General features: G+C 37.1%; 1 protein-coding gene across 1 annotated transcript in view; it reads left to right on the top strand.

The window, feature by feature from the left end:
* LOC136030486 (dolichyl-diphosphooligosaccharide--protein glycosyltransferase 48 kDa subunit-like) overlaps window positions 1-23,607 on the top strand; it is a 41,727-nt gene that overhangs the window by 9,224 nt on the left and 8,896 nt on the right. The window contains exons 2-6 of the mRNA XM_065709503.1: window positions 2,430-2,594; window positions 4,631-4,767; window positions 11,562-11,750; window positions 15,673-15,804; window positions 20,935-21,093. Of these exons, the coding sequence (XP_065565575.1) occupies window positions 2,430-2,594; window positions 4,631-4,767; window positions 11,562-11,750; window positions 15,673-15,804; window positions 20,935-21,093 (782 nt within the window). The remainder of the gene's footprint in view (window positions 1-2,429; window positions 2,595-4,630; window positions 4,768-11,561; window positions 11,751-15,672; window positions 15,805-20,934; window positions 21,094-23,607) is intronic.

The following is a 23,607-nucleotide window of genomic DNA, read 5'->3' as shown; positions in this document are numbered from 1 at the left end:
AAATGCCAGAACCAGATAACCTACATCCCAGGCTATTAAAAGAAACTACAGTTATCATAGCAGAACTGCTTATGAAAATTTTCCAGAATTCACTTACTTCTAGAGAGCTGCCAGCAGACTGGAAAATAGCCATCATTACACCGGTTTTCAAGAAAGGTAATTGTTCCAAGCCTGAAAACTATTGGCCAATCAGCCTGACCTCAGTCATTGTCAAAATACTTGAGCAAATAGTCGATGATTCAATCCTTAAACATTTGACAACCAACAAGATCTTATCCCCCAAGCAGCATGGCTTCCAGTCAGGGAAATCATTTGAAACAAACCTCTTGGAATCATACAAGGAAATCACAGATCTAATTGACCACAGACATCTGGTTGACCTGCTCCTGCTGGACTTTGCTAAGGCCTTTGACAAGGTTCCTCACAGTTGACTGCACTCCAAAATATCCACTATTGGAATCAATCAGGCTGTTGTAGACTGGCTGATGAGTTTCGTTACAAAGCTCAAGCAGAAAGTTTGCTTATTTGCTACAGATGGCAAACCAATCTACTCTGACAAGGCTGAAGTAATGAGCAGAGTACTGCAGGGAGCTGTACTGGGTCCAACTCTCTTTCTGTTTTACGTCAATGACATATTTAACCATATTGACAATGGCATGCACCTGTTTGCTGATGATGTCAAACTCTTTGGTATTGCATGCTCTGCTATTGGTATTGCTATTGCATGCTTTGGTAATACATATTTAACAATATTGACAATGGCATGCACCTGTTTGCTGATGATGCCAAACTCTTTGGTATTGCATGCTCTGCTATTGGTATTGCTATTGCATGCTTTGGTATTACATATTTAACCATATGCTCTCAGAGTATCCAGCTTGACATAGATGAGCTACAAGTTTGGACCCAAGATTGGCTTCTCCAATTTAATGTAGGAAAGTACTGTGTATTATACCTTGGATCCAATAACCCAATGGCAAACTACATGATCTACAATCCCACCACCAAAGTAAGAGAGCACCTAGAGAACAGAGCAGAAGAAAGGGATCTTGGTGTCATTATTGATGATAAACTTAAATTTCACAGCCATGTCCAGTATGTTGTTTCTGTGCAAGCTCCAGTCTTGGAGTACTAAAACAAACCATCAACAGCAGACACGCATCTATATTTATAAAACTATATAAGGCTCTCATCAGACCCCATCTCAATTTTGGCATGTGTCTTGCTGGTCCTTCTTATTGACAAGATGTGAGGCTTGTCGAAAACGTTCAGAGACAAGCAACAGAATGCATACAAAGTCTAGCATCAACCTCATATGAGGACTGTCTCAGGTACCTCTAACTGCCCACTCTGGTTTACTTGTACATTGCTTGTACAGCAATATGATGCTTACTGACAAGCTGCAGAATGAAAAGTCAGCAATCTTTAGTGGCAATTTCAGTACCAGTCAGCACAACACAAGAGGACACTCCAAGAAGCTACCAAAGTCAAGCTCCTGATCAAAAACTTGCCAAACATTCTTTTCGAGAAGAGTCATAAACCATTGGAATCAACTGAAAGATTCAACTGTCAGTGCTCCCTCCATCCAGTCCTTCAAAAAACCAACTTGACAAAGAGTGGGAGAAGAAGCAGTGGAGGTTTGACTGGCAGTCATCAACTCAAGAGCACTACAGGTCTGTAATACCTTAAAGCTCTCAGATGGATTAAGGTGATTAAGGTAAGGTGATTACAAGAAACAGTGTGTCAATGATACTAAATAATTATAAATTTTATTTGGCCTTGTAAAATGCTTAAAAACAAGTTTTACCATCTCCAGGACTGTTGCAGGGACTACTGTTGATTCAGTCCCCCAAGTAGCAAAGCAACTTAAACCAAAAGTCTAACCACCCCAGCAAGCTAAGCTTTTGGGGCCAAATAACCATTAGCAGTGCTGGTTAACAGACTCCTGCAGGAAATCTGGGTGGTGGGACAAACTTTAGTTGTTCACTGCCACCCTGACTTAATCCATTAAGAAGCCAAACTCTTCACTACACATCCTCATCAATCCTGGAACCTCCAATTATGAGACGAAACTGGTCATGTGCTTAAAATGACACACTGGAACTCCTTTTTTTTTAGGATAATCATCATTTTCAAATGGTTAACTCAGTCAATTATTTTGAATGAATCAATAAAGCAAGGAAAGGCAGACATTGAATTTGCCAAAAAATTGATTGATTCTGATGGGTCACTAATTTTTTCTTCAACCAATTAAAAGGCTGCCCAGCATCTAGTCTTTTGTGGTCAAGTCTACACTGATTATCAATTAAGGCAATTTAGAGAAAATGTAGTTTTACTAGTATTATCTATATTAAATTAATAATTTTTTTTTCATTTATACATGTCCATACTATTGCTTGTTTTTTTTATTGCCAAGATTATTGTTTCAGATCAAGGACATGGACTTACTTTCAAAATAGCTGATGATGCTGGATTGGTTCTGTCAAAATATGGTGATTATTTATATGACAATTTAATCATCTTTGCACCTGGAGTTGAGGAATTTGGTGGTTCTATTGGAGTTGATACAATCACCAAGTTTGTAGATGATGGAGGTAAGATCTTGAATTTTTACAGCCATTAGGTAAATATTTATATTTTTGACTTAAATTGTCTCATGAAAGACGTACAAAAGTGTTGCCTCTTTGGAAGATAATTTGTATTATCCATATAATGTATATTACATATTATTTTTTATTATGCAAAAATATTTTTTGCATTATATATAATCTTCATTTATATTGTAAGATTGCAGTATTGAAGTTTTGCCTTTATGGGCACAACTTAATACAAATTTATATAAATATAATTTATATTATTTGTATTTTATACTATTTATATTGGAAGATTACTATGTTAAAGTGTTGCCTCTTTGGAAAATGTTTTAAGTAACTAAGTGAAGTAAAACAAAATATAAACAAACTGGTATTTTGGGTTTACTATTTTGAATAATACAGTAGAAAATACCAAAAACATATTTTCTCACTAATAATAATAAAATTATAAATATTTGGCTTATATCAGCTTAATCTACCTAGATAAAAAAAAAACAACAAACTATATTAAACTTAAAATATAAATTAAATTGGGAATTCTAATTTTTGTGGAAAAGACCAAGTGTTCTAGTGTTATTTTGGTAGCAATGAGTATAAAAAAAAGAAGTTGGTTGAAAAATTATCTAAGAACACATGACACCAAACAAGATGTAGCTTTCATTTAAAGGATTAGTTGTCTTTGGTAATGTATAAACAGATTGTTAATGTTTGAATTTTTAGTGGCAAAAAGTATTGTTAAATTTAACTTATCAGTTTCAGTTGTGTGTGCTCATTGTTCAGTGTGGCAACACTGACAAGATATAATATTTTCATGATGGCTTTGTAATTTTGAAACATCCAAAAGAAAAGTCTTAGAGAATTGCAGCTCTCAGGTTTGAATAGAGCCAAGATCTGTCCAGGGGAGGAAAATGATTTGGTTATATGTTTTTGGTATTTAAAGATTCATTTAATTAAAAATTGATAGATATGAAATTCTGAAAAAATGTTTTGAGTTTATATACTTCTAGATGGCTTAAGAATCATGCTAGTTGACAAACGTGAATAATTAAAAAAAAAATACTTTTGCTTAAAAGGATATTGTAAACACCATTAAAAAACAACATTTGTTCATTCAGTTCTATTCGGACTAAAAAAGAACCAGTTGGGGCCTTTACATGTTCACTACTGTTTTTAGATTTCTTCTTTTTTTTTGTTTAAATTTATCAGCAATTGTGCTTATAAAAGTTCAATTTATTCCTTTAAGTAACTTTCAGTATTACAGTATGCTGCATTTGTTTATGTATAGAAGCTCGTATAAGGACAAAAGTGGATTTTCAGATACCCCCCTCCACTTAGGAAGGCGTAGGTTGCGCCCCTTTACACTATAGTTGGATGTTTGTTTCATTACTCGAAGGCTCAAAATGTATCGCCATCAGGAAAAAAACAAAGTGTGAAGATATTTTTTTCAAAATGAACCTTTTGAATTTGGAATCTGAAAGATTTTGAAAGCTGTAATTGGAAAGCTATTGATTTGGTTAATCTAAGTATAATATAGAGATGACTTATTTTGCATAGCCTCGCAATAGAGAGAGTAAGAGGGCAAAGTCCATCAAAAGCCCCCCAAGTAGATTAATTATTCAAAAAAATCACTGGATACAATGGGAAAACTTATCAAAAACTAAATTCTCTTGAGGAGAGTGAGAATCAATCCAATGACTGTCACCTTGCATGCATATCTATCACTGGAATAAGCTAGAAAAAACTAAGTTCTTGAGCAATGCTTGAAGTGAGATTTTATTTTGAATGGCTTTAAGTTGCTTTGGTGGGTTGGAGGGGGTATTTAGTTGTCAGCAGTGCATAGACTATGTTATTTTGTATTCAAAGGTTCTTCTTTTTGCATTTTTTTTCTTTTGTACAATTTCGAAGGATTTTCGGCCCCAAAAATTTGCATAGAAACGGTTCTCAAAATACTTTGGTCTTTTTTGTACTCTGTAGTCTGTTTGTATAGATTCTCAGTTGATCAGTTTCTTCTTAAATATTTTTTCGTTTTGTATTAGGTAACATTTTGGTTGCTGCAAATCATGAGACAACAGATACGATAAGAGAATTGGCTACAGAGTTCGGGTTTGAAATTGATGAGGAAGGGACGTCTGTTATCGATCATCATAGCTTTGACTCTAACGATAAGGGGCACGTATGTGTTTAACTTCTTTGTTTACTTATTAATTATTTCAGGTGAAATGCTAAACACCTATGGACCAAGTTATTATTTCATATTGGTTTCTTGTTTCCTTTTTTTAGCTTGCTTAGAGAAAAATAAATGAAGAATAAAATGATTAAACAAATACATAAAGTTACTTATGCGTGACCATCTGCAGAAACAGAAAATATTAACAGTTTAATGAGGCAAGTCTTTGACGTCATTGTTAGTTGCTTTTGTGATGTTATAAAAATGGCTCATTAAACTGTTGACATTTTCTAACTCCGTGGCTGTTCATGGAGTAGCAATTGGCAGCGTTCGGACTCGCCTATAAATTCCTATATTCTAATGCACTCCTATAAAATGCCTATATTTTGGCTAAAATCCTATTATTCCTATATTTTCGGCTGAAGAGCACTAAAAACATTGCTCATGATTTGCAATTTTCACTTCTCTTTAAGTAAGCCAAGATGTGCTTTTCTTTTTGCTTTTGACTCTGTTGTAGACTGTGCTGTCTTTCGGTGTAGATCGATAATTAATTACAACTGTTGAGCTATTTGAACTTAACTAATGTTTTGTATTGGGCTTAGTTAGCTGCTTCTGCCTGGGCTATGCTGTTGTTTTGACTTGTAGCCTATGTTTTGTTTTTTTTTCATTTTGGGCCTGTCCGAAATGAGCAAAAATCAGTATACAGGCTAGCAGTATCTGCTGAATGAGATTCGAGTTCTTGCGGCTTATGCGTTTCCTGCCTGAACGCTATTTAAAGGCTGATGCGAATACAGCCCAGTTTTGGACATATGCACATTTTTTCTTTTTATGGTCTTTTAATCTTGGGATGCTATTTTGCAGGTGATGCTTGGTAATTAAGTATGGGGCCTACCAAGTTTAAAAGTTCATGGCTTGCTAAGACGGATTGCAGCGGTAGAAAGATTGGCGAATGGTGTAAGACTGGGAACGACCAGTACTCGTTCTTTTGCAAACTCTGCTTGAAAAATGTCGCTTGCACAGCTGGGATTGCTCAGTGGTAAACCAACATATGCGATCTGCAGAACACAAAGCCGCAGTTACTGCTTAACTAGATCCACTATAGCATCACCTGATGGACAATCTCGAGTTGATGAAACAACCAAGGATAAACCGTTAGTTGGTACAAACATGTTTTGTGAGCGTGATGCCGCTTATAAAGCTGAGTTAATATGGGTACTTCAGACGGTACAGAGTTCCATGTCTGCTAACTCTTCAGACCATATTGTCGCAACCTTCCATGCGATGTTCCCCGGTAAGATCTCTGACGAAATGCCCCTATGTGTGAAGAAACTCATGTATCTGATCACCAATGCGCTGCATCCTTACTGTAAGCAAATGCTTGTGAAGGACATTCAGTCGTATCTTGCACTAGAATATCACGAGACAACCAACAGCGCTGGTATGAGAGAGTTACAGATACGTGTTCGATATTGGTCCTCATATGGAAACGAAATCCAGAGCAGACTTTTATGCGCAAGTTTTATGGGCCATGCGACAAGTGATGATCTCTGTAGGAAGATTGTGTCAGCCATTGAGTAGAATCAGCTGCCACTTGAAAAACTGATAACGCTTGGAAGCGATGGACCAAACGTCAACAAAAGTGTTTGGAACAATTTTAATGCCAAAAAAAGAAAGTGACGGGAAAGGGAATGTTGAACATTGGTACTTGAAACATCCATATAATCCATAACGCTTTCTTGAAAGGTCTTCAGGTGTTCGGAGAAGAAAGTTCTGACTTTGTTATCCTTGTGCATTCATTTTTTTTTTGACGGCTGGCCTTCACGTTGTGAAGACTATTAAAAGTGCCAAATGAAAGTAAGAGTGCCAGAGAATGCTTTCATATAGCATATCCTAAGCCGCTGGCTGACGATCGGACGTGCCCTTGCTAGAATCATGCAGCAGTTGCCGGCAGTCTTAGAGTACTTCCTGAGCTTCATGCCGAGAGAGAATAAACTGAGGAAACTTCCATCCACTCCCAAATTTCTGAAGATTGTGGCTTATATCAGAAGTGCTACGATGAACGCCCAACTCGAGTTTGTTCTAGCCTTAGCAGAACTGTTCACAAGTTTCACCCAACTGTTCCAGAAAGAAGGGCCTCTCATTCATGATCTGAACTCAGAGATCAAAAGACTAGTTGTGACGCTTTGCGGAGGGGTCTGTACTCCAGATTTTGTGACCGAGATTGAAAATTTCTAACCAGAAATGTTTAACCTTGCTGAAAAATTTTCAGAAAAGCACATAGTTCCAGAAAATGTGGAACGAGCTTTCCGTGAGAAAGCAACACTGAAAAACGAGGCCATTTTCTATGTCAATGTACGAAAACATTTTATTGCGGGCATTCGCCTTATTTTGAACAAATGTCCTCTGGAAAAGGATGATTTTCTAGAGGCTTTACGCTTTTTGAGTCCAATCAACATGAAGGATTCAAGAAGCATTGCAGACATAGCGGCTGTGGCACGCGAGATGTGGCACGCGAGATTGCGATTGGAGCAAGCTCAGACGTCGCCAAGGCTAAGTGGCTGCTTTTGCGAACGGAAACTGGACCCCGTGAGGACGTTACTCGGATCGATCATTTTTGGAGCCATTACTTTGGACTGGTGAATGAGCGCGGGGACAGCAAGTACACGGAACTTACCAAGCTTATCAAAGCGATGCTGACGTTATCGCCTGGCAGCGCAGATGTTGAGCGTGTGTTCTCACGTTCTGGTAGGATTCTCGGTGAAGACCAGGCATTAATGTCTGAACGCGTTCTGGATGCGAGACTCATGGTATATGACATGTTGAGACTTTATGGAGGAAAACCAGAACAGTTTGTTATTACAAAAGAACTGTTAAATCTTGCACGTTCTGCACGGTCTCGGTATCAACAGTATCTGCATGAAAAGAAAAAAGAAGAGCTATCCGAGAAAGGAGCTTTTGAAGAGGACAACAAGTGGAAGTTGCAGGAGGTCCAAGGCAAAAAGAAATAGATAGAAGACCTGGAAAGCGAAAAGAAAAACTTAGAGCATAGAGAACAGAGAACAGTAGCAGATACTCTACTTCAAGAATTGAACGATAGAATAAAGAACGCTGCCCGGTCCAAAAGTTCTATAGACAGTGCCCTAGCTGTTTCTTTGCTCGAAGGAGCTGTGAAGTCCAGAACAAGTGAAAGAGAGCAGATGATGGAATCTGCGAGAATGGAGCAGTCTCTTGCAAAGAGACAAACTGACCTCATATCGAAATTGATGCCCAAGAAGCAGCAAGAGTGATTCCAGGTATTTTACCTGGATCAGTCAATCGTCGGCACAGTATGTGTATCTGATTAAAAAAAAAAAAAAAGCAGAAACTTGGGAAATGACGAATTTACATGACCTGGCATCCCACGCCATCTATCACCGATCTGATCCCGAAGACTTCCGAATTCTATATTTGGGCCCGGGAAATCCTATATAAACAGGACAGAGCCTATAATTTGAAACGAACCGACCTGTCCGAACCCTGAATTGGGTATATTTGGTTGATGGGGATTGGAATTGATAGGGTGGTTTTTCATAACTTGAAGAGGTCTTAAGATGTCTGAATAAACGACAGAACACCAAAAGCCGACATCTACTTTCCAAGAAATTTTACAAAAACTACTTAACTTCCCCTCTTTTGCACTGGAGATGGATATGTACAGTTTTATTGAAACTTGTATTATCAGAAAGTACAATTTTATTTTTATAATTTTTTTTTTAACAGAATAGAATTTTCTTTTTAAAGTTGAGGAAAGGACAGTCCCTGAAACTTCTAGCATACCTTTTCAGAAAACGCTAAAAATTCGATCAAAGAAAATATCATTTGAGTAGTTTGGCCACCTTTGGAGTTCACTGAATTGCCACCCGCTTGATTGGCCAACTCAGTGGAAAAATAGAATCATATTCTTGATTTTGTCATTGTGGAGCATTTCCTCTTAGTTCTTTAATTTGTCAGGTTATATCTAGCATATAACTCTGAAAACAAACAATTTAATCTTAATGCCAAGGAGGATACCGATTAGAGGAAGGGAGCTCGCGTTATCATCCTAGTAATAAGAACCTTCTCTAAAAACAATGTGCGACTCTACTGGTACTTAAACTTTAGGTAATAAATAACGATGTAATGATATCATAAGCTATTCGATACTCCAAAATTGTGGTTACTGACACTCTGCACTCTAGGCTATTTTGTAATATGGTGTAATTATGGTATATGGTGTAATAACCATGTGGTCACTCTTAGGGAGAAGAAAGATAGAACAAACGTAATTTTCAAGCCAATGTTTTGCAGATATGCTTACTTTTTATTGGCAATAAACGACTGTAGCTACAAGTTAAAACATTTTATTACAAACATCGCAAGATAAGCCAAACTTACAAATAGAATTACATAAAACCATTGATCGGAGGTAAAAAGTAATTCAATCTCGCAAAAGGAGACCACTCAGATGTATCATTAGGTTTTGACACGAAAGATTTAATTTGAAAGTTGTTGAATAATAATAATAAAAAAAAAACAAGAGCTAAGAGCTCATATGGCACTTGTGATGAGGTTGGAAGAGCCAAGAGCTCATATGGCATGAGCTCTAGCAAAATTATAAGAATCAGTAGATTGATTTAAAAGGAAAATCAGAGGCTTAATGCCGGTCGGGATTTGAAATAAGAGCTCTGAGATACGACGTCCATCTAAATATCAAAATTCATTAATATTCGATCACCTACTCGTAAGTTTACCTCACTTTTCTAATTTTTCCTTTCTCTTCAGCCCCTCAGATGGTCTTTATCAAGTCAATTTGTGTAGGTCCCTGACATGCCTACCAGTTTTCATCGTCCTAGCACGTCCAGAAGCACTGAACTCGCCAAAGCACCACACCCCTCTCCCCATAACTCCCCAAAGAGAGCGGGTCCAGTCCGGTTACGTCAATCACGTGTCTACGACATTTGCTTACTCTTTCCATCAAGTTTCATCCCCATCTCTCCACTATAAACGTTTTCCAAAATTTTAGGTTTCCCCTCCAATTCCCCTTAATGTCACCACATCTGATCGGGATCTAAAATAAGAGCTCTGAGACTTGAGTTCCTTCTTAATATTAAATCCGATAACTCGTTCTTAAGTTAAAAACACCTTAATTTTTCTAATTTTTCCGGATTAACAACGCCCCCCCCCCAACTCTCCCAAAGAGAGCGGATTCAGTCCAGTTATCCAACCACGTATCCAGGACTTGTGCTCATTCTTCCCACCAAGTTTAATCCCAGTCTCTCCATTCTAAGTGTTTTCCAAGATTTCCTGTTCCACCTCCAACTCCCCCAATATCACCGAATACCGTCAGGATTTGAGACACGATGTCCTTCTAAATATCAAATTTCATTAAGAACTGATCACCCATTCGTAAGTTAAAAATACCTTATTAAAAAAAATCCTCTTCTCCAGCCCCCTTGATGGTCGAATCGGGGAAACCACTGTTATAAATTCAATTTGTGCAGGTCTCTGACACGCCTACCAATTTTTATCGTCCTAGTACGTCCAGAAGCACCGAACTTGCCAAAGCAGAGGAAATCCCCCCCTTCCCCAACTCCCTCAAAAAGAGCGGATCCGTTCCAATTATGTCTATCACGTATCTAAAACTTGTGCTTATTCTTTACATCAAGTTTCATCCCAATCCCTCCACTCTTAATTGTTTGGTCGAGATTTAAAATAAGAGATTTGAGCTACGGGATTCTTCTAAATTTGAAATTTTATTAAGATCTGATCACTCCTTCCTAAGTTAAAAATGCTTAATTTTTTAGTTTTTCAGAATTAACCCTCCCCCCACTCCCCTAATGAAAGCGGATCCGTTCCGGTTATGTAAACCACTCGTTTAGGATTTGTGCTTATTTTTCTATCCAAGTTTCATTCCGATCCCTCCACTCTAAGCGTTTTCGAAAATTTTAGGTTTCCCCCTCCAACTCCCCCAATTACACCGGATCCGGTCTGGATTTAAATAAGAGCTCTAAGACACGATATCCTTCTAAATGTCAAATCTCATTAAGATCCGATCGCCTGTTCATAAGTTAAAAATACCTAATTTTTTCAAATTTTTCCAAATTAACCGTCCCCTCACTCCTCCCCCCAGATCGTCGTATTGGGGAACGACTATTTCTAATTTAATCTGATCTGGTCCTTAATACGTCTACCAAATTTTATCGTCCTAGCTTATCTAGAAGTGCCTAAACTAGCAAAACCAGGACCGACAGAAAGACAGACCAACAGAATTTGCGATCGCTATGTGTCACTCGGTAAATGCCAAGTGCCATAAAAAAAGATTTAAATTGTGTCACATTTTGGAGCTTTTGGTTAAAAAGGAAGTCTCATTGTTAGAAAAATTTCCGAAGATGATGAGATCCTACCCTTGGTCCAGCTTAAACAGTGAGGGTTGAGAAAGGGGCAGCCCCCTCGTATAAAGAATAGTTTCTTTTTGTTTTAATTTTCAGTGTTGCTCCTTACTTTCTATTGAACAATTGTTTTTTTTATATTTAATTTCGTAATAAATCAATCTATAAACATTGAAAATTATAAGTTATTACGGCTCTTGCTGCAGGGGGTGTAGGGGGTCATATCAGTGGCATCAATGGCGGAGATAGCATGCCCCCTTCCTTCCAACCCCCACTATGTGCTTTTGTCTGCCTCTTACCCAAATCTGCTCAATTTGAAATCACTCAGCAAAATTCTATGCAAAAATAATCAGATGTAAGTTAGCCCAATTGATAATTTGACATATTTTCTAGCATACTTTGATTGCTGTAGAACCAAAGAATTTGATTGAAGCTCCAATGATTGTTGGCTCTCGTCACGTCCATCCTTTATTATATGATGGAACAGGTCTCGTTGTCGATTCTGAGAATCCTTTAGTGCTGGAAGTTCTAACCGGAGATTCAACTTCTTATTCGTACAAGCCAGGAACTTATGTTACAGAGGTTTACTTTTGAAATTTATTTTTATCTTCAGCTTTGCTATTTATTTTATAAATTATATTTTCTATAACTTAAATGTATGTATGGCTTCTTTTATTTATTTACTGTTTATACACTATAAAGTGTGACGACTTAAGCCTTAGCAGCCATGCATTGGCCAAAAAGATTTTTTTTTAATGCTAATCTGCTATAGGACTAGAGGTTTGCCATGACTTTTAAAGGGTACTGGGGGCTAACTTCAAATTCATCTTGACCCTTAAGAGCCTTTGCATGAAACATGTGAAAAAGTCTTTTTCTGGAAAATATTCTATACAAAACCTAATTCTTTTTTGTTTTTGATTCCAAAGTGTAGTGATTTATATGGTTCATTTGATGTTTTAAAATATCTCAGACTATTTCCCAATTAGGGGGGGGGGGTTGCCTTCTGAAGTTCGAAGAACTGGGGATATCTTTTTTTTAAGATTTGCCTTGGTTGAATTTTAGTTCTATTTAATTTAACGTTTGAATGATTATATACTTGGATCTGACGGTTGCCATTTAAAATTTTCAAATTAGCTGTCAGTACCCCCTCCCTAACTGAAGAGGAGATTTACGTCCGTTGAAAACCTTTTCATCATCTTCCCTTCTATGGCAAATGCACATTAAAATATAGTTAATTTGATCAGATTTTTGGTTTTTGAGCCGTGCATTACATGATATTCACACTTCAATGTACATACATGTTATGTACATAAAAAAGTGCTGGAAACATAACACACATCTGAACATCTGTCATGCATAAAGGCTTACTAAAAACGAACATAAAATTCATAAAGGCTTATAAACGCTTACTAAGCTGTTCTCATGGGGAGGATCCGTTTGACAAAGTTTGCTCTGTTATGCTTTGATCCTCCTGCCCTAAATTGCTCAACTGACTCCCTTTTGAAAACGGACTTTTTCAATTGTCTCTAAAGTGTAAAAATGTGAGATCCGACCTTTAGAAAGAATATTCTGTGTTCATAAGGCAGAATTAATAGTTTTCACAGTTTTAAGGCACTGTGTTCATAGTTTTAAGGCAGATATGGTATCTCTACTTCTAAATCTAATATTTGAGACTAATACTGCCTCCAAATATATTGAATTCAATGCGAGAAGATTAGACAAACATTTTCGATTTTATTCTTAAACAGTTGCTGGTTGGAAGCTTCACTTTTTTTCCTTTATTCCTCTGGTGATAAATTTCAAGGTTTTGGTAAAAATCGAAAGCTATCATGAATCGTTTTTCTCATTTTATCATTTTGTTTGGAAACAGTACTAATACTTTTTTAGTTTTTTTTCCGTGATTATGGTCTGTTGCTCATTAACGATAAGAGATAGAAAGCTGAAGAATATTTTTCTGGTATTGAGGATGAAAAGTACAATGTGTGGGGTATGAGGATGAATGGAACCGAAAAGCTCCTCTGTAGTTGAAGCTTTTGAAAAAAAAGCGAGGGAGAGGACTATGTTATTGGAGAAAAAAAAAGAAAGTAATTATATAAAAGGACTAGCCATTAAGCTTTAGGTGGCTTCTGTGTCTTTAATACGTGTCAAGTCCTTCATAAACCACCCAAAAGACAAAAACCAAAAAAAAATAGAAAAAAGTTAACGGAAGTAGTAAGTGCGCTGTCATCAGCTAAATGAACTGATCTGTCCACTGAGGGTGAGCAATTACTAAGAGTTGGGAAGAATTAGGATGACTAAGGCGACAAGAAATTTTGGTTTTATCTCTTCATTGCCAAAAAAGACTTATTTGACCCCTTTTAAAGAAAAATGTTGATCCTTGAGGGACCCCATAAATGAGAAGGTAACCAAGAATAAAACTGTCCGCAACACCGAAATATAATAACTTCTAAAGAAGAATTCTATGGGTTAAAAAGTTTTAAATGCTTTACGTACGAACATCCAAGAAAAGAAATCCGTTCAGAAGTCAGCAAAGAATACAGAAAATTTAAGTCCCACAAAACATTCTTTGTTTAGTGCTTCTCTTGAAAATCAAACTGAAAATCATGAAAAAAATCTCTAGGAACTGGAAAAGCATCAAGACAATAAAGTTTTATCCTTTGATGTCATTTTGTAAGCATTCCTAGTAATCTATAATGGGATACCGCCTCCAAAAAGCTTACTTTTGGAAAAGTCTCAAAAGATAAGTGATACATAAAATTGGCCTGTGACAAGGAAGAGTTAACCGTAGAAGCAGCCCTTTTACCAATATTAAGTACCTCCAGAACATTAAGTTCTTCCTCGACAGGCTAACTATCCTAGTTTTGTATGTGGGGAGGGGGGCCGCACCTGACCCGACCTTTGTATGGAGAAGGGGGAGTACGAGGCCACTTCTTTATTGTCATTTTGGAATCTACAAGAATGAGTCGCCAAATATAAATAAAAGTTGATAGGAAGCAGAAACTAGTATTGCAATTGTGCTTTAATGAGGTCTGAGCCGATCCTACCTCTTTATGTAACAGTGATGGAGAGGGGAAGGAGGTAAACTATATTAACCATTATATCTTCCCGAATGGGTGGTCAGATTTCCTCAAACCTTGTTGTGAACGGAGAGCTAATATTCGCATTGTTGTTATAGGTATTATCTAATTTTTGTCATAAGTATATCTACAGAAAGAGACGTTGATGAAAGCAAGAAATAGGCTTATATTCGTGGTTATTCAGGGTGTGAGCCTGATTTCCTTCGTAGGAAGAGAGTTTGAGAATCAAAATGTATCTTCATTAGTGTAATTAATCTATCCAGTCGCGAAACCTTGTGAACAGATCCAGTTGTGATTTCATGCTTTATTAGACCTTTTTGAGGATGGGGCTATAATGTTATCCCTATCCGTTAGAAAGGTCTGTCGAATCGTTACTACTTTTTGCACTAATTTGTTTAATTTTTTTCTGTTAGTCCAATCTATAAGACATTTTTGCATATGTTCAGCTGCGACCCTTGGGTGGTTGTTGCAACGATTCATGATAACTTTGCATTAGAGTCCTTGTTAGTGCTAGGACTGTTTTCTTCTACACTTATTTTTCTCTTTAGTTGCTGTTTATGACTGTTTTTATTGTTTTTTGTTAAAAGCTCATGATTAATTCTTATAATAAATAGAGATAACATTGAAGCCTTCTAGTGGGAGTTACTGTCAAGATGGAAAATAATAATTGTTTCTCTGCTGCTCAGTAAGATGAAATCGTAGTTTTTAGAGGAAATCTTTGCCTATGTAGGCCATATTGCCTATAAATTCGTTGAAAGGTTGCTGCTCGTGAATCAGTCAGACAATAAGTAAATTTCTCGACATTTAAAATTATATATTACGGTTATTATTGATTTCATATTTTAATGTTGAGATTAAGACATTTGCGTGTATTTTGGGTACCAGTTTCAGGACAACCTGACAAGTATGTCATTTGACTGTACCTTACTCTGCCTAGTAATGTTACCGCTAGCTCTTGAGACTTGCAAAAAATGACAAAAAAGAGTTAAAATAAAATTGAGATAAATTTAAAACTATAAAACGCTGAAATAAAGTTGAAAGCTTAAAATAAAAAAAAAAACATTCTTTTACGTTATAAAAAGAAGAAAAACTTGTACTTTTCTTTTCTTTTTTTTCGGTTCCTGTTATTTCGTCCTTATGTTTCATTCGTCTTTATGTTTTTGTTTTTTTGCTCAGTTTCTTTGATCAAATAAATCAAAAAGAAATTTAAACTTGAAATATAATAAGAATACCTTTGTTTCCAGTTTACAACCTTTTTTGTATCTTTTTCTGCTATTCCTTCTGTATCATTCGTCCTAATGCTTTTTTTTGTTCACTTTCTTTGATCCAGGGGCTACCTCAGAGAACCAGCTGACAATAAATAATTTCTAAGCATTTAAAATTACATATGACATTCAGGCTTTTATAAGTTTTTTTTCTTCCATTAGACCCCCCTTGCAATTGGCAGGAAAACGGTTTTAATTGCTGGACTTCAAGCGAGAAACAATGCCAGAGTGGTCTTCTCTGGCTCTTTGGATTTCTTCTCGGACAAATTCTTTGGAAGTCCTGTAAATCCTCATGTAAGTTAACAAAAGTCTTTATTTGTTTATAATTCTGTTGCATATCTGCTAATCTTAATCACTGGTGAAGCATGTTGTCAGCTCCCTAGGTTGAAAACCGTACGAACACTATCTTTCCCTGTCACCTGACTTTCGTGAATCAAATCCTTTATTACATCTATAAACCACATGCCACCCTTCTCATTCATATTCTTGAAGTCTTAGGTCAGTGCGTTTGGTATCCCGGTTTTTTTTTTTTTTTTTTTTGGGGGGGGGGGTCCCGAATTTCCACGAAAGAAGATTCCCATAAATTTTTCCTCGAGAATTGAAATTTATTACTTTTTTTCTTTCAACATTCGTGTGTTGTTAAATTTTAATTTTTGGAATAATTTGGAAAACAGAATTTTGTTTAGGGAAATCCGCGAAAAATTCGGAATAATAGAGAGACTGCCTTTGGCTCTCCATTCTTACCCCTGTTAAAAATAATATTGCCGAGGCAGAAATCGCAGAGCTCCAAGGACTCTTTTAACAAGTGCAATGTAGGGTAGAAATGGCTAGGGCACACTTTGCGCACGAAGGACGACAGATTGCCAAAGAATATCCTTGTCGGCCAGTCGTCTATGGCCAAATGAAAACCGGGTCGCCCCTGGATGGGGCGACAGGATGTCGTAAGGAAAGATTTAAGGGGAATGGGAACCTCTTGGGAGGGTAAAAAGATAGAGGCCTTAAATAGATTGGGATGTGGGAAGAGCTTACATAGCTCTGTTTGCCTCAGTCGGCTTAGGGCTGCAGTGAGTTGTTAGTAGTAGTAGTATAATATAAATAACTAATAATTAGCCCTGTTAACAATTGTTGTGCATAAATAAGGGAAGTAAATATATAAATAATAATAATAATTGAATATTGTAATAGTTAAAAATAGTCAATGAAATGTCCTAAATTTTTTGATCGGGTTGATTGGAATTCAAATTTTAAACCGGTTTACCAAGAAATAGTTGGGACTTTAATTGATAAAGTTTTTATTCCTGATAGTTTGGATGCGCTGGACAATAGTCTATCTTTGACTATTAATTGTCTTTATTTTGAATTAATCCATTGCTTAAAGTATGGTGCCGCGGCAGTTTTTCCTACTAATAGGATAAGCTTGGTCGTGCAGAAACCTTTTTAGAGCCTCAATCCTTTTTTGGTAAATTCTAATAAGGCGGCAAAACAAGCGTATTGGGAATGGTGGGTGCTTGGTAAACCTAGAGACTCATATCCAGCTTTTTTGCTAATGAAAAAGAAAAAGGCCGAATTCCAAGCGGAGATTCGCCGTCATAATAACCTGGTCATAGAAGAAGCTTCCTCAAACATTGATAACGACAAGGACGAGAATCTCTTTTGGAAAGTTCTCCGAGGCAATAGGCGGACTAACATTTCTGATACTAATTCCACACCATCGCTAAAAGAGTGGGAAAATTATTTTTCTAAGTTGTCGACTTCGCACGATTCTAACAGTGTTGTGTTGCAATTAGATGAAAGGTTGAAGAATTTTTTCAACTGATTACAGGATATCTGAGGATATGTTACGTAAAGCTATCAAAACGTTAAAGGCGCAGTCGGCTAAGGATCATGATGGCGTATTTGCTAATCACCTCAAACTTGGTCCTTCTTCTTTTCTTATTACTCTAATGGCATTTTTCAACCTTTTACTTATTACTGGTTTGGTACCATCGTCGGTCTATATTGGCATAGTTACGCCTATTCCTAAGAGCGGAAGAAAGACTTGTCATCTTGTAGTTCCTGGAGGCCAATTACTAGGGGTTCTATGATTGGGAAAGTGTTTGAGTTGTGTTTGAAGAATCTTCTTGAAATACTCGACGTTGGTCCTAATCAAGCTGGTTTCAAGAGAGGTTTGGGATGTGACCACGCTCATGCATCTTTCAGCAAAGTTATTGAAGAAGCGAGAATCTCTGGTCAACCGCTATACGCCCTCTTGGTTGATATCAAAGGGGCCTTTGATAACATTTCTCATGCAACTGCACTGCTCGCTTCAATCCATGCTGGATTGCCCTTAGCTGTCAATCGAGTCCTTCGCTCTTGGTATTCTGGATTAAAGATCCGTATTTGTCCGAGTTCATCTTCATCTCAGTCCAAATTAACTCAAGTGGGTAGAGGAATTAGACAAGGAGGAATTATTTCTCCTTATATATTCAATTCATGTTTAGCTACTGCCCTTAATTCTCTTTCCTGCTCTTTTGTTTCATTATCTCGAAATCTGTCTTACATTGCATATGCTGAGGACATGATCCTTCTAAGCCGGTCCAAGTGTAGTCTTGTTTCTAATTTTAATTAATGGTTTAAAAGGTTTGGGTCTTTCTATCAGTTTTGAAAAATGTCAATTTTTTGTTGTATATTATTCAATTCCTTATATATTCAATTCATGTTTAGCTACTGCCCTTAATTCTCTTTCCTGCTCTTTCGTTTTATTATCTCGAAATCTGTCTTACATTGCATATGCTGAGGACATTATCCTTCTAAGCCGGTCCAAGTGTAGTCTTGTTTCTAATTTTAATTAATGGTTTAAAAGGTTTGGGCCTTTCTATCAGTTTTGAAAAATGTCAATTTTTTGTTGTAAATGCTTACAGGATAATGTCAGGGCGACTCTCGATTGCGGCAGTGGTGTTATTTTCCAGTCGTTGCCAATAGTCACTTATTTGGGATTGCCTTATGCTGCTTCGAAAAGAGATTTTAAACCAGTCCTGGTTCAGCATGTTCAGATGAAATCACACAAGGCATTTGGTCTTTTAATTCGTTTTCGGGATCTTTACCGTCGGGACGTCCTTGGTCGTATGTATAGCGCTGTTGCTCTGCCTCACGTATTGTTCCCCGTCCCTCCTCTTCCGTAATTTCAGACCTTCTGATCTTTCGCCCATTAAAGTTTCTTATTTTAAATTTTGCAAATTTCCATTTTTGCAAAACCATTTTACTTGGTTTCCCCCTTTTATTTAGTAGCACCGAGATTGTTTAAAGCTTAAAGTGAAGGATCCTGTAGTCTGTATAAAGAAAAAATATAAAACCTTTGAAGACAAGGCGAAAATTATCGTTTTAGGCCATAATTTATTTCCGTTTTTTTAGTAACAGTTCTTGCTCTTGATGATTTATAGGCTAAATTATTTAGCAATTGTTTTTGTATCTTTTTTTCTCTTTTTAAGTGTTTGATCAATATTTGAAATTTTTTTATTGTAAGCGTTATCATTTGTCTTTTCTATATATTTATATTGTAGCCTACTCCTCATTTTTTGAGGGAAATAAAGAAAAAAAAATGAATATAAAAACTTGAAATAAGTTTGCCAAGGCAAAAGTCACCGAGTTCCGAGCACTGTTTTCTTATGAACGTAATTTATGTTGTGTGTAACTAAGAATCTAACTACCCTGCAATATTGCGTTTTGTTTGTCCCTTCGCGGCAGATTTTGGCTAAGGGATGTGTGAGTGAGGTTCTAATACAAATTTCTTAATTCCCATTTTGGCTGGAAGCAATATAAGAAACTTAGGCTAAGTAAGGTCATAGGACTGAAAAATCTTCCAGGTGGAGACGATCATGTAATGTTGTTGTGTGAATCTTATTCTGAGATTTTGTAACTTTAATTTAAAAATAGTTTGTAATTATCAACCGAAAAAGGGGCTTGACTCCAAGGTAGAAGGTTGGAGCCTCAACTCCCTTCCTGTATGTGGGCCGCTATTGTAGTACCGAAATAAATACATATGATAAAATGTGTCATTAATTATTATTAGTGAATATGATAGGTCAAATCTTTTGGAAAAATAATTGCAAAAGCCCACGATTTCCAGAAAGAATAGATTTGTTGTTTTTCTGGAAATAAGAGGTTGGAACTTGCTTCTTTCCGTCTTACTGAGTCGTTTATTTCAAACAGCTTTCTTGGTCTTTCATAAAACTGCAAATTCAATGGTCCCGTCTTTTTTTGGAGATATAGCTCGGATTTTTCTAGGACTTATTACATGCAGAAGAAACAAATAGCAGGACCGAATTGTTAAACCGTCAAGTTCTGCTAGGTACTGGCACTAGTTTGCTTTTCTTCCTGGTTTTAACTATTTTGTCGGCTTTTGAGGTAGAAGATCTTTCTACTTGATTAGGAGAAATCATCGAAAACGCATTATCAAAATTGCCTTCTAATGGTGTTTTAGGAGTCGATATACCATGAAGTCAAAAATATAGATGGCGAGAGATTGCGATAATGCGGACTGAAAAGAATAAGTTCGTAAAATGACTATTTTTCGGCTACGACTAATATGGCTACTGCACAGAAGAAAGTCAAAGGATCAAGATCTTTGATTGCTATCGCTGCCAGAGTAACTTTCCTTACCACTGATGCGTCAATTCTATACGATAACGAGAAAAATTCTAATATACTGTTAAGTCCAATTCAAAATTATGTTGGCATACGACGTCATTGCAATACTAGATGGTTAGACATGATTTACTGTCGGCTAGAGTTCGTTCTTTACTATAAAAAATTAACTTTAGCCGATATCCAGATCCAGACATTGCCTTTATGATTGGCTGGAACATTAAGAAAATTAACATTTATAACAATTACAAATTTGGCAGTTTTTGAGTCTCCCTCTAGGTATATGTTTTATATTATTACAGTTTTTCGTTGAAATTGATTCTATTTTAGGAATTATTTCTGTAAATTACAAACGGTTTTTAAATACATCAATTTCCTTTGAAATGAACCATTAAATAGCTCTATGATGTTCCAGTGCCCCGCTTGCTGAAGAGGAAAAGAAGATGACATCGATGCAGAGTGTCGTAATTCAAGCAACTTTTCATTTTTTTTAATTTTTTTTTTCAAGTCAATGGATTTTCTTAGCTATTCAAGCCGAGGAGCGGTAAATTTTCTATATAAGGATTTCTGACAAGGCGATTCTAATAGTATATATGACTCTAGTTAGGAGTTATGGGCTACTTTGTTTCTTAGTATGGAACGTGATCGTTTCTTACTTGGCTGCTAGCCACCGCTGCAATCCTTGATAGATATAATGAAATGTTGTTGTCACTAAATGTGATATTTTTCGTTTTATAGGTAAAATTCGCCCTTCTATTTTTTGTTTGTTTGGTTGTTCGTTCTTATTTTGAATATTTCAAGGGTGGCAAGAAATATAATTCATCTGGAAACAAAGCAGTATCTGATGCCATTTCTCGTTGGGTATTTAAAGAAGAAGGTGTCCTTCGAGTTGGAAAAATCAACCACCACAAAGCAGGCGAACAGCACCCACCGTCTGCCTACACAATCTCTGAGGATGTCGTGAGTATAACTTTGTTTGCTGAAATATGTAATCAACTGGAGAATGTTTCATGAGGCTATTTATATCTAGTAATTCAACGATTCTCAAATATTTAAGGATACATTAATTCCTAGTCCTGTGGTAGCGCAGTGGATTTGACCTATACTTGGTAATACGGGACCCAGAGATCGAATCACGCTGCAGGACTGCACTACAGGTCCGACGCAGGGACCTTAGTAGTCAAGAAGCGTCGTTAATTCTTAAATAAAAATAATAATACATTAATTCTTAATAGAAAAAAATGTAATAATAAATACTTCAACATCAAGATCAAAATGGGAGTAAAATTCAGCAGCAAAACATAGGTAACAGGTGCCTTTTGCCACTAACCTGTAGCCACTTACAAGGCGTCCCGAGTTTTGCCTTTTTATGGCACTTGGCATTAACCAAGTGACATATATCAATTGCAATTTCTGTCGGTCTGTCTATCGGTCCCGGTTTTGCTACTTTAGGCAGTTCCAGGTAAGCTAAGACGATGAAATTTGGCAGGCGTATCAGGGACCGGACGAGATTAAATTATAAATAGACGTTTTCCCGATTTTACCATATGGGGGCGGGGGGGGGAGTGGCGGGCCCGTTAATTCGGAAGAAATAGAAAAATTGAAGTATTTTTAACTTACGAACGGTTGATCAGATCTTAATGAAAATTGATGTTTGGAAGGATATCGTGTCTCAGAGCTGTCATTTTAAATCCTCACCGGATCTGGTGACATTGGGGTGGGGAGAGTCGGGAGGGGAAACTAAATCTCGGAAAACACTTAGAGTGGAGGGATCGGGGTGAAACTTGGTGGGAAAAATAAGCACAAGTCCTAGATACATGATTGACATAACCGCAACAGATCCGCTCTTTGGAGTAGTTGGGGGGGGGTTAATTCTGAAAAATTAGGTATTTTTAACTTGCGAACGGGCGATCCGATCTCAATAAAATTTGATATTTAGAAGGATATCGTGTCTCAGAGCTCTTATTTTAAATCCCGACCGGATCGGGTGACATTGGGGAGGGGGGTGGGGGAACCTAAAATCATGGAAAACGCTTAGATTGGAGGGATCGGGATGAAACTTGGTGGGAAAAATAAGCAGAAGTCTTAGATACGTGATTCACATAATTGGTACGGATCCGCTCTATTGGGATCCGTTAATGCGATCTATACGGATCCGTTAATTCTGAAAAATTGGAAAAAATGACGTATTTTTAACTTGCGATGTAGTGATCGGATCTTCATGAAACTTCATATTTAGAAGGACCTCGTTACTCAGATCTCTTATTTTAAATCTCAACCGGATCCAGCGTCATGGGGGGGGGGGCGGAAATCTTAGAAAATACTTAAAGCGGAGAGATCAGGATGAAACTTGAAGGAAAGAATAAAAACCTGTCTAAGATACGTGACTGACATAACCGGACCAGACAATGAGGGGGGGGGCAACCCCCCTTGAATATGAACAATTTGTGGAAGAGATTAAATTGAAAATCATTTGATCATTGAAAATCGAGGTATTTGTAACTTACGAAAGGGTGACCAGATCTTAATGAAATTTGATATTTAGAAGGATCTTGTGCTTTAAAGCTCTAATTTTAAATTCCGACCAGATCCTGTGACATTGGGGGATTTGGAGGGGGAAATCTTGGAAAACTCTTGGAGTGGAGGAATCGGGATGGAAACGGTATTTTCTCCTTTTTTCTAAAGTTAGGCAAATTTTCTCATGCTCGTAACTTTGAATGGGCAAAACTAACCTTGATGAAACTTATATATTTACAATCAGCATTAAAATGCAATTCTCGGGATGGAAGGTGGAAACGGGAATTCTTGGAAAACGTGAAAATTGGGGTATTTCTATCTTACGAATAGGCGATTGGATCTTAATGGAATTTGATATTTAGAAGGAATTCATGTCTCAGAGCCCTTATTTCAAATCCCGATCAGATCTTTTGACATTGGGGGAGTTTGAGGGGGAAATCTTGGAAAACTCTTGGAGTGGAGGAATCGGGATGAAGCTTGGTGGATAGAATAAGCAAATGTCCTTGATACGTGATTGACAGAACCGTACTGAATTTGCTCTTTTGGGGGAGTTGGGGGGAGGGGTTCAGTGATTTGGCGAGTTTGGTGCTTCTGGACGTGCTAGGACGATGAAAATTGGTAGGAGTGTCAGGGAGCTGCACAAATTGACTTGATAAAATCGTTTTCCCAGATTCGACGATCTGGGGGGGGGGGGGGGGTAAAGGGAGGGGAAAAATTAGGAAAAAAATAGGTATTTATAACTTATGGGTGGGTGATATTTAGAAGGACATCGTGACTCAGAGCTCTTATTTCAAATCCTGACCGGCATTAAGCCTCTGGTTTTCCTTTTAAATCAACCTATTGATTCTTAGAATTTTGTTAGAGCTCATATCGTATGAGCTGTTGGCTCTTAGCTCTTCTTGCCTCGTCACAAGTGCCATATGAGCTCTTAGCTCTTGTTTTTTAGGAATGGTTTGT

The sequence above is a fragment of the Artemia franciscana genome, chromosome 8, assembly GCF_032884065.1.
Source record: "Artemia franciscana chromosome 8, ASM3288406v1, whole genome shotgun sequence".
NCBI lineage: Eukaryota > Metazoa > Arthropoda > Branchiopoda > Anostraca > Artemiidae > Artemia > Artemia franciscana.
Note: the sequence above shows the minus strand (reverse complement) of the source record. Positions and strands in the feature narration are given on the sequence as shown.